Genomic DNA, 18785 nt, shown 5'->3' with positions numbered 1-18785 from the left:
GCTATAGTCACCATTGTTTGTGGTGGAAAATGCCAGACTAAGTGTTTTTTAACACAGATGCCTCTTCTCTGTCAGAATGACTCCAGAGTTCATTACAAAACCTTTCCCCATACAAGGCCTGTGTATACTGATGTAATAACCAGCTCCCGAGCTCCTGATAGATCTTGAAAGAGGAGGTTTAGTGCTTTTAAAAGAGTCCCGATGCAAAGATCCCAAACGATAGCATCGTGTTACAACAGTAATTAGTGCCCACCCATTAGAAGTGAAGATACAGCATTGACACTGAGACTAAATTACTCTTTAAGTGTCATTTAAGCAAGATAGCTTTTTAAAGACTGTAAATCCTAATAAGTCTTAGTTGGGAAGATCAACCAGAGTTTACATTACAAAACACAAGTCATAAACCCATCATGTCAGAGAAATAAACGTACCTTTTCAAAGGTAAATGCTTACTAATATTCTATACTACACTCACTTTAAAAGGGACTACTATGCAATATATATGTATATATATATATATATATATATATATATATATATATATATATTGCATGGTAGTCCCTTTTAAAGTTAGTGTAATAATGTGCCTATTGTTTAGTACCATTGAAATACCACTGCATACAATACAATGCATAATGTTTTTGAGATCTTGTGTAAAAAGTCTTCAGTAGTACCAAGTATACATTTTTTTGTGTAGGACTTTTAGTCTGTCTTTTGAGGACAAAGTAACATGTCCGCCTTACCTTTTCATTTTAGATAATGTATAGCTGTTGCTCCAAAAAGAAATTGCAAAAACAAAATAAGCGTAAACAGCAACAGCAAGTCATTAAGTGCTGCTTGAGTAGCCTATGATCAAGAGTGAAGGCTTAACAATAATTTGTCATTGGGAGGAGTATATGTGTGGCGTCTGACTAATACAGATGCATTTGTAATCCTATGTAATACTTCGGTGTGAAAAGACTTGCTGAAAGTAGGCCTATCGGTACTTTCCCTTTTGTGGTTTGAGCTGCCATCTAGCGTCCACTTACATAACTGATCATTATATCCAGGTAAACGTGATCGATTGGTTGAGTCTGCGCAGGTAGTTTAGGAGGAGCAGAGAAGCCACATCTGTTGGGAGTAAACAAAACCTTAGTTTTTTTTTAACATACCGGAACTGTCTTGAGTTCCTCAGGGACTACCACAGCTTTACTTTACTGTTGTTTTGTATCTTTAAACGATATGAGCCGCTAAACATTTCAAAAGGAGATTTCTAAACACAGTTGTTGTTTGTCACAATCGACGAACGTTTCCTGATTCATCTTATCAGCGCCGAGGCTGGGACACCTACCTACTGCTGGGTTTCATTTTGTTGGTGTTGACCTTTACCCAACATTATGTGTCACTTGTCACCACGGGTAAAGTAGAATATAGGTATCTGGTGCCAGTTTGTGGAGGGGAAAAAGGTGTTACATAGAGTAGTTTGAAGAAGCTGGTGCGTTGTTAATAGTACTCTGCCCTCTGTACTGCCAATTAATGCCCCACCCGCTGTCCTCGCACAGGTGCACGCATGACCATGTTATTCCATCTGTTCTTACTCCTTCAACTCCTGTCATATGGAGATTTGGCCTGTATGAGGGGGTTACTGTCGAAACATGAAGACCAAGAAGGTGAGTTATTGTACTGAAGAAAGACAAATTAACTCACTTTAAACACTCAAATCAATCAGTTCTCCTATTAATCATGTCAACTGTTTGGACACGCATCCTAGTGTTTGTAGAAGCTGGGGGCGCACATTCGTTCCTGGGTCGCCGTCTGCTGTTCAACCGGTTTGACTTTGAGCTTTTCGTTCCTGGGAATCTGGAGAGGGAGTGTTTTGAAGAAGTCTGCAATTACGAAGAAGCAAGGGAGGTCTTTGAAAACATCCCGGAGACAGTTAAGTGCTGCTGTTTAGTGGGCTGCTCACTGAGGTCATTGCATGAGCATGAAGAGAGATGCCACAGCAGAGTTCAACATACTAATAATGCTCTGTTTTTCAGGAGATTTTTTGGAAGAAATACATTGCAGGTAAGAGAAAGAGATGCATGCCTCCATTTGTTTCATGGATCATTTAAAATGTTATGTCATCACTACTTGGATGACTGGAGCTGTGTACATGTTTTTCCTGTAGCAAGTACAATTATGTTGCTGCTGCTTTCAAAACCTGTATCACCACATGTTTAAGAGTTCAGCTTTGAAAATGATTGCTAAAATTTCAATTTTGGGTCATAACAACACATTTATTTTATTGGTGATTGAATTGTGAATATATCTAATAATTGTGTGACTGCTGCTGTAGAAATCTAAAGGTTTTAACCAGTTTCAAACCTAAGAATAAATATCAAATGAAAAAGAGGAACCACCCTGTGATATTTAGCTGGCTACTTTTTATAACGTAGTACAACTCACACTGTCCATGTACTAACTATGGTCTGTGATGATCCACAGATAAGGACAAGCGCCCCTCACGGCTCGATGTGACATCTCTCTTGGTGGGACTGATTGCTGGTGGAGTGGTTCTTGTTATTGTTGGCCTCCTGGTCTGGTATTTCTGTCATGGCAAATGCAAGAACAACTTCAGTCGTGCAAAGTAAGTGAGAGGGTCTTTATTACTATTAATGGCTGCTACATTATTCCTGCACACTTTCACTTTACTATAGGACTACTAGACACTAATACAACTCTGTTGCACCCAGGTACTTGAACAAACTATGAACCTGAACACTTTTTCAGCCCCATATATAATGAAATGCATAATATTTCAGAGTTTGGACATTTTCATATGCAGACAACTGCTGATACCAGCTCTGTTCCACCCTTTGGTGCCCACAGTTTGTCCTTGGAGGCTGAAATTTGGCATGGAGGTCAAGTGTTTGTGAGGTTGTCTGTTTGAATCAAGAACATGTGGGGGTGGTGGGGGGGACGACGACAGTGTGTGTGTGTGTGTGTGTGTGTGTGTGTGTGTGTGTGTGTGTGTGTGTGTGTGTGTGTGTGTGTGTGTGTGTGTGTGTGTGTGTGTGTGTGTGTGTGTGTGTGTGTGTGTGTGTGTGTGTGTGTGTGTGTGTGTGTGTGTGTGTGTGTAAAAAGCTTTGAGTGGTCGTAAAGTAAAGTCCATTTACCATACCTGTTTTAACAATATGTTACTGCTTCTTGTCACACATACTGTAGGCCTACATGTAGCACTAGAGAACATAGATGCAATTTGTAAGTCAGTTGTATAACAGGAATAAAATCCCACCTTTCTATTTGAAGGCATTAAGTAGGTTACATATGAATTACTTGATATGTTTGTCTACACTCCTCTCACAGCTCCATTCGAGCGCGACCGAGGAGGAGTAATGCTTCTTTAATAATGCGACGGCTTGAGGAGGTTTCCTTGCAGCCTGTGCTCCCACCTGTACCCCCACTCTCTATGGAGGAAATAGACCCCCCGGGACTGCCTTCCTATGAGCAGGCAATTGCAAAAATTGGACCACATGACGCCCCACCTCCTCCATATCCTGGGTATTTGTATTTGCAGTTATGCCATAACTCATTTTCAAGTTTTTGTTATACCCAACCCATAATGCGGTTACAGTAAGGTCATTCATGTAACATATTTTTATAACTTCTTCTCTTATTTTGGTTTTAGCTCACGACCTGGAAGTATTCGGCGGTAGTATCTTCAGGACAATATCTCCCCAATGTCTGTCGACATTAAGAAGATTTAACTAACATTTACACTGTGCTGCTCTGCTTAGCATTGTATACCAATTGTTTATCATCACAATATTTAAAACACTTCATCCTCTTTATTGCTCTGATTATCTTTTTCCATTCATACATTTCTAATCTCTAGATTACCTTTTCTTTAGCAGTATAATCCCCCTTCTTAGTGTGCTTGTGCCAAAACTTAGTTTTGCGTAGCCTCTACTAACTATTTTCCCCAGCCCTGATAATGCTTTCTAATGTAACTCTAAACTTGTGCTGAATAAGCTTTATAATACATTTTACCCACTCTGCTGCGTTTTATCTAAATGAAAATGAAGAATCAATAATGTAGTAGACATGAGAGATTTAAGTTGCTGGAGTACTAAAGCCTTTAAGGAGCAGTTACTTTAGACACAGCATGCATAGAAGGGCTGAGAGCAAGATTAGAATTATGTTTCATTACACAATAGGTATTAATTGCAAATGAAGAGAGACTGACTGAATTGCAGTCATACAGCTTCTTGTCTAGTATAGTAAGACTAAACTGATTTTAATGGCACGATGGTATTATATATCATTTTGCCATGCAGAAAATACTTTTAAGGATAATACAAGTGTTTTTGATGTACCAGGTTGCTTTGCTAAGATTCACTTTGTACTTTAAGCTGTGTCATCATTTTCTTGCTAGTTTATACACTTCTATTGTGTAAGGAACTGTATGTTTTTCACCAACCAATAAGAATGCTCTTCTAATATGTGAAGTCATGTTTACTTTGAATATATACATTGTGGTTAATTATTACTTGTACTATAAATAAATGAAGGTGGAAGCTCTTCAAAGGCAATATTTTACATTTACTCAGGACATTATTATATATTATAGCTGTTATTAATATGACAACTAAAACATATTTCAACAGTTGGAATGTAGAACAACAGTTTTTTTCAAATAATTTGAATTATTATTTTAAAAGCCTGTTGGGTGTCTCATTCTGATCAGATTATGCAGAAATACAAGGTTTAAGGAGTTATATTGTCCCTGTAAAAGTTTCATCATAACATTGTGTCTATTTTTTGAGGAGTAACTTTGTTGAAGCTTATCAGAACCAGAACTTGAAATTACTACTTGAAATTAAAATCTTTTACGGTTGTTTTAAATAAAATTGATATTTTAATTATTTTTTTTGTCTCATCTTTGAACTGCGTGTGAGGTTGTGTATGTGTCCAACATGGCTCGGCACTCATTCAAATATTTTAATTTAAAGTGAATACGATTTGTTTTGGGGGCTTTGTCTGCCATATTCAATGAACATTGCATATTCTTTAACTCATTCACAGGCTTTGGATTTATAGAAAACCAATCAACTAAAAACTAATACCAAGAAGTTTGGCTTTTTACCTGTATGTGTTGTATTGTTATATGAAATTTAGCCAATAAAATTAAACGATTAGGAACATACAGCTCTGAACTCAAATGTTATCTTAAAGGACCCCAATCGTAGGCCTATGTTTCCAAAATAACACAAACTGGTTATCAATAGCTGTTGATAAAAGCACAAACATTATTCAAAAAATGTACAACAAGTATATCATACGTTATTTCATATATCCAAACAGGCTCTATTGACATCCAAAACAGGAGGTAACTGAATAATATCATACATTGAAGTACATGTGCTTCAATGTATGATATTATTCAGTTCAATAGGAATTATCTTGGCATTATTCTAATGTCAGCCCGTTATCCAAGCAGAGGCAGGCGATAACAATTTGCTTCATATGGGGATTTTGGGGTTCTAGGACATTATAGAAAAAAGTTTTGGTATTTCAAATCATGTCAAATACATGCAGCTGAACTTTTGGCTGGAAGGAAGGAAAACTACAAAACTTCCAGCCAAAGTCTGCGGTGCATCCTGGGAAATCAACCAACATGGGTACGTGAAACCATGCAGGGCTTGCACGGCTCTCCATGACGGGAGATGAACAAAAAATAAACGAAATCACTCAGAAGGCTAAAGGTACACTTTTATCCAGGATATAACACGACTTCACGGAGGCTTTGCGAACTGTGCTGTGCTCAGACGGCACTGCCTACCCTGGTCGCTCGGTCGGTCGGTGGGTCGGACCCCCGGGCTGCTACGATGTGTGTCCGCTGCTCCACGAAGCTCCGTCGTGGAAGTGAATCTTTCACCGGATGATGGACAGGAACTACCCGACCTCCAGCTTTGCGGACGCGCTGGCTCCACCAGCACAGACCGTAGCTTCTTGGGCCTATGACCGCAGCACAGCTAGTGTCAAGCCAAGGTAAAAGATGAAAGAGAGGGCACCTTCCGAAGGAAATATCGGTGATGGAGGGCCTAGCTTTGCTGTTGGGAGAAAAGTGCAGAGGTCGTTGTTGTTATCAGGAACTCTGGAGGAATTTGAGAAATATCGGAATTTGCTCGGAGTTGTAGAGCCTTTGACTTGACAGAGGTTCACTAGCCGTTGGTTTCTGCCTCCCACCTTGCTAGTTTCGCTAGCACACCGACTCCTCAGCATGGCCGTTTACAGAGTTAGTACTAACTAGAGAAGGGCATCATTGTATATCTGTGATATGTTGACGAGCTACACTGCTTAGACTAGCATTTATCGGCCTGTTTTCGTGACCCACAGGTGCTCGCCTAAGCCACAACAAGATAGGTAACTAGCTAACGGTGCTAGTCGCGTCAGTTATGGCACCTTTTTTTAAATTCGTGTTATAAAGCTGCTGGTGTCGTTACCTAAGAGCTAAGAGGCGACGTGTCGACGTCTGTATATTTGTGCCATTATTTTAGTTACAAGTTAGAGGTACTTTGATATCTTTGACGTTAGTTTAACTTGCTTTATATTTGATAAAATAGAGTAAATGTAACCACCGAACCAAAGTTGTAGCTAGAGCCCTAACTTAGTCCAACTTTTGTATTATGGTATATATGGTAATAATGAAAAATATCATACCTAATGTCAAAATTGTGGTATCTTCTACAAATAATTCAGATTCTGCTCACAAGCAGCACAAAAATAGCACTTCAGTTATTTTGCATGAAACCCTATCTAAAGCATAAAGAGAAAGGCCTGAGCAGATTAAGTAAAATGATCCACTAAATTAGACTACATAAATGATTACTTAATCGATTTGTTGAATGAGAAATACATTGTTATGCTCCACTTGCCAGTACAGATGAGGTATTGGAGGAAGCAAGTGTGTTTCATCTGGAAACTAACTGATATACACTCGGCCGCCAATGTATTAGGTACACCTGTAAAATCTAATGCACTTCAATGCAACAGTGCACCTTTAAATTCCACCTTTACAAAGATAATAATGTGACGTTATTGAGGTTGTAGTTTGCATTGGTAATGAACTAAACTGCATTATATTGAGAGGGATTTCAAATGCTTTGTCCACCCAATTTACAAACATGACTGGTCGGGATATTAGAAACACATTTCAATATAATTCAGTCCAGCACAGCAACAACACTAACTACAAACTCTGTAAGAAGCATACACCTCTGTCACCAAAAACTAAACACTTTAATCTGTAGCAATGTAGACTACGTTGCAGGTCTGTTGTATTTAATTACATTAATTGGGCATCTTACTTTATAGCCAAATAGCAGAGAAGAGTTATATAACAGGAAGATTGCTGGTGTGTGTGTGTGTGAGTGTGTCTGTTGAAGGGATCAGAAAAAGAGGCCGATTACTTCCTTTCAGCTCTGCGTTCTTCCACAGATGTTTACCTTCTGGCAAAAAGGGAACATTTTGGATCAGTATGGCTGCATCTGATCCCCTCTGATTTTCCTATGAATTTCCTCTGAAGAGAATATTAAGTCATGTGTCAGATTTCTTTTTATAAATTCGTTATTGTAATGTAATAGACATAAACCCATGTACATGCAATGAATCTTTATTTTTGGACCTCAATAACAGTTGAATTCTACAATTAACAAACCACTTTTAGAGTTTTAACAGCTATTCAGAATTTTACAAGCTAGACCTATGAATTTCTTAACTATAGTTGGTCATTTGCCATGCTATGTTTGATATAGAATGCAAACATGTCTTATATAATAATAATAATAATAATAATAATAATAATATATAATTGTACTAACGGCAATGGGGAAAAAAGTTTTTTATTTTCTTTCTGGACAAATTGATGTCCTGTTTTTAGAAGGGTTTTTCTTATTTGTGGTAGCCTTAATGTGTGCTATATTCTGTATAAATAACATGCTTCATTTTACCATCATTGCATTTTCTGCAAATAGGGTGTTAGTCAGTCAGTATAGACAGTCAATGCTTTACAGAATGAATATTTGAAATCAAGCGTGCTGTGTGTCAAGAGAAGTCATTTACTAGTTGTTTTATGCATTTTTGTTTTTTGTCTTGATGCAGTTCCAGTTATGGTGCAGCACACCTTGATGCAGAGCTCCTCCAGCGGCAAAGCTACGCTTCCACCCACCAGCTTCCTACCTACACTACATCACACCTTCCTGTGGCAGCAGGTGAGTTATGAATGATACACATATTAGTTCACACAAATTACTATGAACTTTCTCTGTCACGCTCCCCTAGTGGCATCTAATCATGCAGATCGTTTTGGTTTATATGCTTTAGTTTGAGATATCACCTTGTGTGTATGCTACCAATCATGGCTATAAAATAAAATAAAATCAATTTGGGTGAAGTATCATTTTATGGCTCTTATTGACATGGCATATAGGGTTGTGTTTACTTGGTTGCCCATTTCTGTGCTTATCCTTCTTTTCCTCTTGACATCAGGAGCTCTTGACTCGAGCAGTAATACTTCTGAGACCTCAATCATGAGCTTCCTGTCAGCCATGGAATCCAGAAGCCTTCAGGCTGGTCCTGTTAGTGCCTCTCTGCTTCCTCCTTTTCGACCCCCATCATGGCCTGCTGGTGAGAACATATCCACTCATTCGGTTATCAACGCGCTACTTACTTCTATTTAATGTAACTTTAATAACCTGCAAAAGGTACATATTTTATATGTGGCACAGAGAGGAAGACATTATCACATATTTTGTTGAGAGAGTTAAGTTTATTTATGGATTTTATGTCTATGTCTAGCCCAGAATAATATTTCGTACCAGACCATCTCATTGAAATATTGTTATAATATTTTAAACTATTGAAGCAGAAAAGTCATAGCTCTTAAAAGTATTAAGAGAAGGCTTTTACTGAACAAAAATTGGTTGGTGATGTCAGTATTTCCACATTTTAGTTTTACCTATTGTGTACATAGTTTTAATGTTGTTCTTATTTGTCTATTCTGTGCAATGCAGGTACCAACTCCTCCACCACAGAGCTGTATTTGACTGGTGCCCTGCCTTCTACTGCCACTTTCTCCTCTCCTGCTGCTCTGTCGTCCTATCAGCACACTGGTGCCTACCCTTCCAGGAGTTATGCTACCAACCCATCTTTGGCTCTCCAGGATCCTGCCTTCAGCACTTCCACCAATGGCCTGTTTTCTCACCATGACCCCCTCCTCCATCTCAAATCAGGCCAGACTGTGCTTCCCACTGCACTGGCCTTCAATCATCTCTCTTCCCCCACTTTGGGCTCGACTCTGCCTGTCCAGTCCTCCACTTACCGATCAGCCCAGGAGTCAGCTCCCCACCTCCTGCAACCCCAGTTCAGCCTGCTACCCTCTGCCCTGCCTGCCCCTCATGGTGCCTCACAAGCCTACGGGGCTGCGGTTTTCTCAGGCTCTATTGAAAGAGCTCTTCAGCGTGAATGTAGTGTGATCAAACACCACCAGAGGCCTTCCAGCAGCCATACGGCCTCAGAGCAGTTGCCCAATTCAGAGCACTCCTTACAGGGGTATTTTGTGTCTGGCACTGAAGCGGATGTGTCCTACCAGCAGGACCCATCCCGTCAGACCCCTGTGTCTTGCAGCCCTTCCACAGGAGCAGATTCCTCTCAAGGAGTCAATCGTGTTCCTCAACCCAAAACGGAATCGGTAACTCAAGCTTACTCGTCCACTTCTGTGCCGAAGGCTAAAGACTGCTCTTCCAAACTAGCGCCACACCTTGCTGGGGGTGAAGAGAGTCACGAGCACTCTCAGAACCTGACAGGAGGGTCTCCTGACCGTTACTCCTCCACAGGACAGAAGCAGAACTCGGTGATTGCTAATCAGCAGTCAGTTCAGCTATCCAGCCTAATGTCCAGCAGTCTGGCTCAAACCTATATCACCCCCCACACCCAGTCACAACCCTCCCATTCCACCTCAGACAAACACTCCCCACTTTACAAGACTCTGCCTTCCCTCTCGAGCCAGTCTGACAATGTGGTATCTGTTGGTCAGACTCTTATTTACTCCTCCAGTCCCGGGCTGAGCCAGGAGCAGGAGATTCATTATGGAGCCCAGGTTCAGGGCTTGTGTCAGGGGAATCTCTCTGAGAGCTACTCTACATCCCATTCTCAGGGTGCCCCAAATGTGACTTTTACATCTCTCTCACAGGGGCAAGCTTCAGTGACTCAGAGCTACGCCAGAGGACAATCCCTTAACCTTAACTCCTCGTACCCACCCACATGTGTGCGGAGTCTGCCCACAACAAATTCTTCACAAGACGACTACACCCTCATGCAAAGCCCAGTGGGAGTTAAAATGCATGATGCACTGTCCCAGCAGCAGACACAGCCCCATAAATATGTTTTGTCTGCACCATTGCCTACCTACTCTTTAACTGCTCAAGCCTTACAAAATAACATCAGATCCTCAATACAGGACATAAAGCCAATTTATGGCAAACAGAAACTTGGAGAGCTTCCAATCCAGGACATGGATGCTCTCCAGCAGTCATCAATGGAGGCATCTGCTGCAGCAAGCAATATGTCTGCTCACAACAATGTCATCTATGTTGTTTCAAAAATGGACGATAATCACAAAACACAAAGCGTTATCCGAAGCAATTCACGTTCTGATGACCAGCTCATGGGACTAGGTCATACAAACGCAGCACAGGGAAAGGATGAAAGGATGGGTTCTCTGCTTCATCTAAGCAGTGCCAATGGTCAGGAAATTGCCAACACAAAAACTACAAACTCGAGTATTATATCTTCACATGCACCCCTTAGCTCAGAGCAGCTCAAGCAGCACCCTCTCCAACTCAAATCTCCTGAGCCACATCAACAAAACCACCAGAATCTTACTCGGTCCCAGAGCCAGAGCCCTGCAGCCCACACCCAATATATCACCGTCCCCAGCACTCAGGTTCTCCTTGAACCCAACCAGATGATTCTACTCCAGCAGCCCCTTCTCCATCACAGTCAAAACACTTCAAAGGTGGTGTCACTGCAAGGTATCCAACAAGCCCAAGATTTGGGCCCTCTCCATGTCCAGTATCTACAGATGGGCCGAGAACTGCTGGGTCCTGGTGTCACTGAAACCCAGAGACAGCAGGGCACAGTAGTGCCTGAACAAAGCTCCGGATGCTCTGATTCCTCTAAACACCACTACAGCCAGTCGACAAATCAGCAACCTAATGATGCTAAGAACCACTTTGCTCTCAACTCCATTTGCTTCCCTGACTCCATGCTCCTTGCAGATGACAGAAATATTTTGTCAAATGTTGATGACATCCTGGCCGCTACGGTGGCAGCCTGTGGCTGTCACGCCCCAAGACTTTGTCAAAGCTACATCCTCTGCTGAGGCTGAAATGGCAGTGATGGCAAGCCCCGTTGATTCTAAAGGTCACTTCCAGACTGCGGATATAAGGCACATGTCACCTAGTTTCTCCTCGGCACAACAGTCAATAATGACCAACTCTAACTCCCACAACATGACTATGACACTAAATGGAGCTCGGATGGCCACAGACTGCCAGAGTCAGCCTGTTCACCACAACAGTTCTGAGCTTGACACAAATGGAGATGGAGGGAGCTCTGAGAATGACTATCACTTAGCCGGGCAGGTGTATGACCCCCCAGGTTTCCAGAGCAGAGTCAAAGGGAATGCAAAGTGCATTAAAACAGAAGATGGCCTCATGGAAAGCCCAGGCGGTGAGGACTTTCCCAAAAAGAAAGCTCGCTCGAGGTCCTTGACCAAACCAGGTGGTCCTGAGGATGATAGTGGACAGGCCAGACCAGCCAAGCGCAGTGGGCAGGCAAAGCGACAAAACTCCAGGGGTAGTGACGTCGGCTCGCCATCTGCCTCACATGGTGTATATGATGGTTGTCCGCAGCAGGAGAGAATCAGACAGAAGATCCGTGAAGTGGAAGAGAAACAGCCAGAGGTCAAAACAGGCTTCATTGGCTCCTTCCTCGACTTCATCAAATCTGGCCCCAAACAGCAATACTCTCCAAGTCCTACCAGGACTATTAGTCGCCCGAGAAAGCCCTGCACATTGTCCAAACCACCACTATGTACTTTGCCTTCTTTGCCTCCCAAACTGCAGATTATGCCCGGGCCCTTGATTCACCAAGAGAGCCAAGGAGTGATCTCCCAACAGAAACGCCTGGATGAAGATTTGCAGAAGAATTTGGAGACTCTGCCATCCTTCAGCTCAGATGAAGAGGAGAACACTGGGAAGAACCAGGCCCTGAGGAACAGCATCAGCTCAGCGCTTTCAGCTCTGGATGAGTCTTCAGATCGGAAAACCAGGACAGGTAATGATACCCTGCTTAAGCTTGTTAAGAGCTGCCAATATTGTTATCTGAGCATCCACCTATTTTTATATTCTATCAATCCCCACATGTTACTTGTGTCCAGACTGTCTTTGAATTGCCTCTTTTATCCAATATATATATATATATATATATATATATATATATATATATATATATATATATATATATATATATATATATATATATATATATATATATATATATATATATATATATATATATATATTTATTTATATATTTATTTATTTATTATGGTTGAGTTTTCCATGTTTCTTTTTGAAATTGTTTTTCTTCAACACATTCATATATTTGCAACCCTTCTCCAGATGACCACATCCCTGGTCCGATGATGAAGCCAGATCAAGTGCCCATCATGCCTCACACTATCCCCCAGACCATTTTGTCGCGGGTAACCACTCCTACACACACAACTAACACCGTCTCATTAGGGACTGTGTTTGTGGCCAAAGAGGAGTCTAAAGAGACCCCACCAGGCCAGTTGGCTGTACAGTTGACGAGTGTGGCCATCGAGGGACTGACTGACGAGGAGCTGTCGGACAGCGGAGGGGAGGGAATGTACAGGGAGAGAGACGAATTTGTCGTCAGGAACGAGGATATCGAAAACTTGAAGGTACGGACTTGGAAAACGTTTTACAGAAAATGAATGTTAAGGATCGTCATGTCACATCTAATTTTCTCTTAACTGTTACTACATACTAAAGCCTGTTCTGCATGGTGTCTTGTGCATGTGCACAGGTGACAATGAGAGCAGGCAGTGAGCCTCCAGCCATCTGGAAAGTCCAGAAGGCTCTGCTGCAGAAATTTGTGCCTGAGTTGAGGGACGGAAAGAGAGTGTTCTCAGCCACCAACAGTGTAAGTACAAGCAGACACGCCAATATTCATGCATGCATGTGGGAGTATTCGATCATTCTAATAGTATTCTTCTTTATTCTGCGACAGGTAACATGTTGTTTTTCTTTATGTGTGTAGTATCTTGGATACTTTGGTGACGCCAAGACCATGTACCAGAGGGTATATGTGAAGTTCTTGGACACAGTAAACAAAAGGGAGTATGTACGAGTGTGTAGTCGGAAGCCACGATGCAAGCCTATGAACTCGCTAAGGTACGCTATGAGCACTGACTGATTTTTATATATATATATATATATAATGTTGTTTTACTTTGCTCTTCAGTGGTGTTACCTTCTCTATTTTGCCACCCAGGGGTGTTCAGGTGAAAACTTTGCTGGGCTTGACATCAGCCCCTTCCTCAGTCTCCCAAAGCCAAAAGCCTCGACCCAAACAACTCAAGCCCAGAGCAGAGCCCCCACCCAAGAAGAGGAGGAAATGGAAGGAGGAGTTTTCACCTACGGCCTCGGGATCATCTGCAGAAGAGGGTGGTGAAGATGACGGTGAAGAAGCCTTTTGACTTTTCTCATTAAATCTAGTTTGGATGTAAGTTAATATATTTGTAGTCTAAATCTCTTCCCCCTCTCTCACTGCCTCTTCACGATCTTTGACCTCTGACACACACGCATACACACACACACTCTTAGAGTTAAACCCTCCAGTGCCGTTTGCTTCACGGTTACTCAACACGCGAACAATGAAGGAGACATTCAGGAGCTTTGTGGAACTGCTCATCAGCATTGCCTTAGACGAAGATGTGATGACGGCACTTGAGAGGGCAAACGGTGAGTGAATTGACTTTTGACTGTTACTCGCTCCCTGTGTTCATGTCACTCCAGTTGCCACATTTCCCCCAGCCTTGCGAGGGGCTTAATAGTTGACCAAAAACTGAATGGAAAAAAAGGTTCCGGTGAGTCGGCTAGTAAAGCTATGTTGACTTGTTAACTTGTCTGGTTTCAGATGAGTTGCTGCTGCCACATATGAAAAGAGTGGATGTGATGATCAGTGACAACAGGAAACGCCTGCTTCACAAACTGCACATAGAGCAGGTCCTAAAGGTGGGTGTAATTGTCTCATTTTGGGCATTAGTTTAACTCCAAAAGGCTTCAGAGGGAGGCTTACAAACAACTCTGAATCTGGAGTTGTTGAAGAAATTTGAGGCACTAAGTGATAGATTAAGTGATTTTAAAAAGCATTTAATAACTCATTGCTATTTCGTCACAGTAAGAGTTAAAAGAAAACAGGCTTATGTGTTTTAGCCAAACTTCATCAGGGCAAGTACAAAATGGTTGCCTTTAGGCTGGTTTTTATACATGTTGGCACTCAGAAGATCAGTACGAACAAGTAAGTCACACAATTAGTGTGAACAGGTAAAGTCACATGACAGACCGTGTTCAGCAGAGGGAGCCACACATCAAAGATTTCACACAATGTCAGAACGGCAATAAACAAATGGAAAAATATCCCTCTTTATATTTAAGTTTACAATACACACAGGCAAGACGGCACATGACGTTTTTCAAAGGATCCAGATGCTAAAAAAAACAAGAAGATAAGGTTACAAAGAGAAGTTCAGTTCCATATCCTACTAGTAGGATAATCTATTTTGATGACAGAGAAAAGCAATGGTACTGCACAGGACTTTGACTGCAGTGCATGAACCCAAGTAACTCTTCTGTTCCGTGTCTGCAGACGGCTCTAGACAGCTTCCCAGAGATCTCAGTGGTGACTGAACTGAAGAAGGACCGGGAAACTCCGGCCTTTAAGGTGCGTCTCAGTGGGCGGGCCTACAACAAGAAAACCCTGAAGCCCTACAAGATGCCCTACAAGATGCCCAACAAAGTGCCACAGGTAAGACAAGATGATGTTTTGGTAAAATTCACTGTGCTCTCAATCTATATCCAGCAGAGGGCACAGTGTCACCATTTTGTGTTCCTCACTCAACCCTTTATTCTCTTAATAACTGAAGCCGCTGTGCCCTTTCCTGACCTCAATCTGAATATTATTAATTTTTAAATGTCCTTCAACAGCGTTTGCTTTGGTTTTTCCCCTTTTTTTAGGAGTATACAGTGGACCAGCAGAAAACTCAGTGGTTCTCTCTGTACCACTCTTTGCAGCATTACAAGTACCACACGTACCTCATGTGTAAGGACGAGGTGAGACATTGTTCATGTATGCTTGTGTTGAATACGCTGTTTTCTGTGTAGTTGCTAAATCAGTAGATTTTACTCTGATTAGTATTAGTAAGTTTCATTTCAAATGCTACTTATTCTGGTAAACTTTACTGTAATAAATAAAATCTGTTTGTGGTTGTGCACTCAGATCGCATCTATGCGGGTGCAGACGGGGGACCTGGGGCAGGAGGAGACTGTACAGAAGTGTCTGCAGAATGGAGCTTGGGTAGAGGGGCTCTTCGATCGCTTCGGAGAGTTAATCAGTCAAGTGCAGCAGGCCTGCCGATGATCCAGCCTTGACGAGCTTGATTTTAAAAAGAAAAAACAACAACAACAACAACCTGAAACATCAAAGTCCAACATTTAAATCATGAGGATGTCCCCAGCTCATAAATGGCAGCAGAGAAGGATGGGGTGAGTCTCTCCTTCCAGCCACAGAGAGATTTGAATCGGGGATCTGTCAGCTGACTTGCATGAAAGACGTTCGAGGGGCCTCTGGCCTAAAACCTTCAGCAGGTGAACAGCGGGACAAAAGTAAAGATAATAGTCTGCATCACTGCGTCCCAGCAGAAAGCAGTGACTTGATCAACAGAGGACAAGGACTTCGGTTTTGGGAGCATTTCTGGAAGACTTCCACACAATGCTTCTTCTCCTAGTCTTTGTAGGTTTTTGTAGTCACAAGCCCACTTTTTATGGGCCTTTTAATAGATTTATAATGTTTATTTTAAATCCTTTTTTTTTTTTTTTAGTTAAATGCCAGATTATAACCAGTGAGTATTCACTAGATAGAAAGCAATCGGCATAGGAAGTAGAGCACAGCAAATAAAAATGCAGAAATCTGATTGCCTACAGTTCTAACAAGCCTTCATCGATCATTTGATAAGAAGGCTCGCATACTGAGAAATTGATTTATTGTAAAAAAAAAATAAAAAGGAGGAAAAAAAAATCTATATCTATAACCGTAGTTATATACCGTTTGTAAAACATCCATTTTGTAATGGAGCGCCAACTTATATATAATGTACATTTTGTATAAAAGAACAGGGACGTGGTAACTGCAGCGATTCTCTTCAGGAGGAGTTTAGTAACTATATAGTGTATCTATATTGTGGTTTAACTTTTGTGCGTCAAACTCCCATTTGCTTATAAGATGCAAGTCAGTGCTGTTCCAGTACTGTGTTTTCTGAATTTTGTTAATCAAATATTATGACCTTGATTTACCTGAGGGTAAAATTTAATAAATAAGACTTGTCTTTATACTCCTTTACAGATATAGGCCACATTTTATGACAAATAGATATATATTTTTCACAGAAGTAAGTATTATTTTCTCATTTTCAATTTCTGAGACACTTTTTCATTGTTCACAGTTCTTAAAAATGGACTTTTTATAAGTCTGTTATCAATTTTATGCTATCAAAATTAATCTTGTTCTTCACAGATGCAGTTTGTAAATAAAGTGCCGCATGTATTAGATGTCTGCTTTGGTATGTTTTGTCTGAGGCGGTTAACATCTTTCAAATGATTTGGGTGTGTGATGCGAGAGATTGAGAAAATGATGTAGTTTTTGCTCAAAGGGTTTTTTTTTTTTTCCATGCTCTCATTACAAAACGTTACTCTCTTTGAACGGGAGGTTCTGATTACAGTCTATGGGTGTCAATGGATTCCTCTGAAGTACCTTTTACCTGAAAGACAGTTTTGGATGTTTGCAGTTCTGCGTACCAAGGTTGTTTGGTACATAGCATTCGCTCCATCACAGGATCCAATGTCCTTGGTGTTTTTTCATAGGATATGTTGACAACTGTCTTAGATGTTAGACGTCAACAAGGGTGGGTGAGGGTTGAAATGATCATCCTTCTGTTAAGGTGTGAAACACCTCAAAGTGTGAGTCCTGGCATCCCAGGAAAGTCCAATAAACATCACAATCAGATCTGTGCTTTCCTGGTTTTCCTCATATACTGACTAATACTAATTACAGCTTTGCTACTGCATGTTCTCAACCATGCAGCCCCAACTCAAACGCCAGTTAGTGTCACCTGCATGTTGAGAGTGTGCAGTTAATATTGGCTCATATTCTTGATGGGGGGGAGGATATTGTCGTGATGCTTGCCCACCATGCTCTCATGACCAAACTATTCACTGTGAAAGGGTGGCTGGTTTTTTTGTTGTCTGAGAGGGTCTTGAGCTCGTTGAATAAAATATGATTGTCCCGCCAGCCCAGCCACAATGCAGAATTACTGGCAACCCCCAAACAACAAAAGTGTCTCTGTGCTGCAGCGACGGCTCTGTGAGGAAAGCCACTGTCCTCTGTCCTTTTGGAGCTGCGGAGGACGGCCAGTCAGGCAAGCGTTTGAGATTCCAGTACGGGCACAACTGGTAGAGACAGATACTGAATGTGTGCTCTCCAGATGAAACGCATATGAATTTTTATCCACTGCATTGTTCCATATGTGGGAGACAGACTGAGAGGACCCTTGAGGCAGCGTGAGAATGTCAGAAGGGCGCAGTATATGGACGGCTGTGTGTTGGATAAGACTGCGAAACACTCGCTGTCTATTGGTTTTGGGAATGCCCCGTTGTAAAACCTGACGTACTTTGGAGTGATGATGTGGTTTTAAAACTGTTAACCAGTCACATGCACACTTCTTCATCTGCACATCAGGTTTACGTACTACAACTCTTCAAATAGTACTTTCACACAAACAAACACACTGTATGATGAGCTAAAAATGTAATCGACCAACATTTCTGGCAGAAAAGAGCAGTATCTAGTTGGAGCCTCTTGTCATGCTTCAGATGTCTACAAGTTCCATGATTTCCCCCTCTAAACATCTCACATGGTTTCATTAAACAAATAGTTTAAGGCCAAAAGAGGTAAGAAAAAAAGCGAAGATTTGAGAATATTTGAAAGAAAATGAATACAGGTTTGTCTCTGAGAACTTTTGTTTAGCTTTTTTTCTTCCCTACCTAAAGTTTTCTCATGACCCTTAGGACGGGGCCTCACCCTAGTTTGGATATTAATGGACTAACTTATACATTGTACATTAAGTAGTAAATACTAGCTCCACTTCAACAGTAAGATGGGTCAATTTTATGCTTTACAAGTACTTAAACTTTTGATACTTTAAGTATATTTAGCTACAAACCTTTATTTCCACCCAAACAGAAATTTAGTATTTTCCTTTGTCCTCATCATAACTGTAAACAAACTATGACTCGACTAACATTACACAGCCGATAAGTATGAAGGGGAAAGAAAAGGAAATATGCAGGCACGTGGAGAGAAGCAGGAGAGTCAACATTACTTTGACCTTGTGGACC

General features: G+C 41.3%; 2 protein-coding genes across 2 annotated transcripts; both read left to right on the top strand.

Moving 5' to 3' along the window:
• Positions 1-1062: 1062 nt before the first annotated feature.
• On the top strand, positions 1063-4888 carry prrg4 (proline rich Gla (G-carboxyglutamic acid) 4 (transmembrane)). The gene is made up of 7 exons (XM_029426070.1): positions 1063-1397; positions 1542-1649; positions 1751-1914; positions 2019-2046; positions 2467-2608; positions 3328-3522; positions 3650-4888. Exons 2-7 carry the CDS (start codon positions 1550-1552, stop codon positions 3675-3677), a joined length of 657 nt encoding a protein of 218 aa, XP_029281930.1. The 5' UTR covers positions 1063-1397; positions 1542-1549; the 3' UTR covers positions 3678-4888.
• A 1014-nt stretch (positions 4889-5902) lies between these two features.
• On the top strand, positions 5903-17394 carry qser1 (glutamine and serine rich 1). The gene is given in 14 exon segments (XM_029459231.1): positions 5903-6012; positions 8125-8234; positions 8512-8649; positions 9036-11362; positions 11364-12360; positions 12708-13012; positions 13138-13254; positions 13372-13505; positions 13606-13793; positions 13938-14075; positions 14251-14348; positions 14983-15141; positions 15351-15446; positions 15613-17394. Coding segments are annotated over 14 exon segments (5058 nt in total). The 3' UTR covers positions 15754-17394.
• The last annotated feature ends 1391 nt before the right edge of the window (positions 17395-18785 follow it).

Source organism: Cottoperca gobio, chromosome 3 (genome assembly GCF_900634415.1).
Source record: "Cottoperca gobio chromosome 3, fCotGob3.1, whole genome shotgun sequence".
NCBI classification, from domain to species: domain Eukaryota; kingdom Metazoa; phylum Chordata; class Actinopteri; order Perciformes; family Bovichtidae; genus Cottoperca; species Cottoperca gobio.
The sequence above is the reverse complement of the archived record's forward strand: the minus strand, read 5'-3'. Positions and strand labels throughout refer to the sequence as shown.

Coding starts and splice junctions, on each gene's coding strand:
- prrg4 (XM_029426070.1), top strand. CDS start 1,550: ATGACCATGTTATTCCATCTGTTCTTACTCCTTCAACTCCTGTCATAT. Junction 2,609..3,327: donor AACAACTTCAGTCGTGCAAA/GTAAGTGAGAGG, acceptor CTCCTCTCACAG/CTCCATTCGAGCGCGACCGA. Junction 3,523..3,649: donor CCACCTCCTCCATATCCTGG/GTATTTGTATTT, acceptor TTTTGGTTTTAG/CTCACGACCTGGAAGTATTC.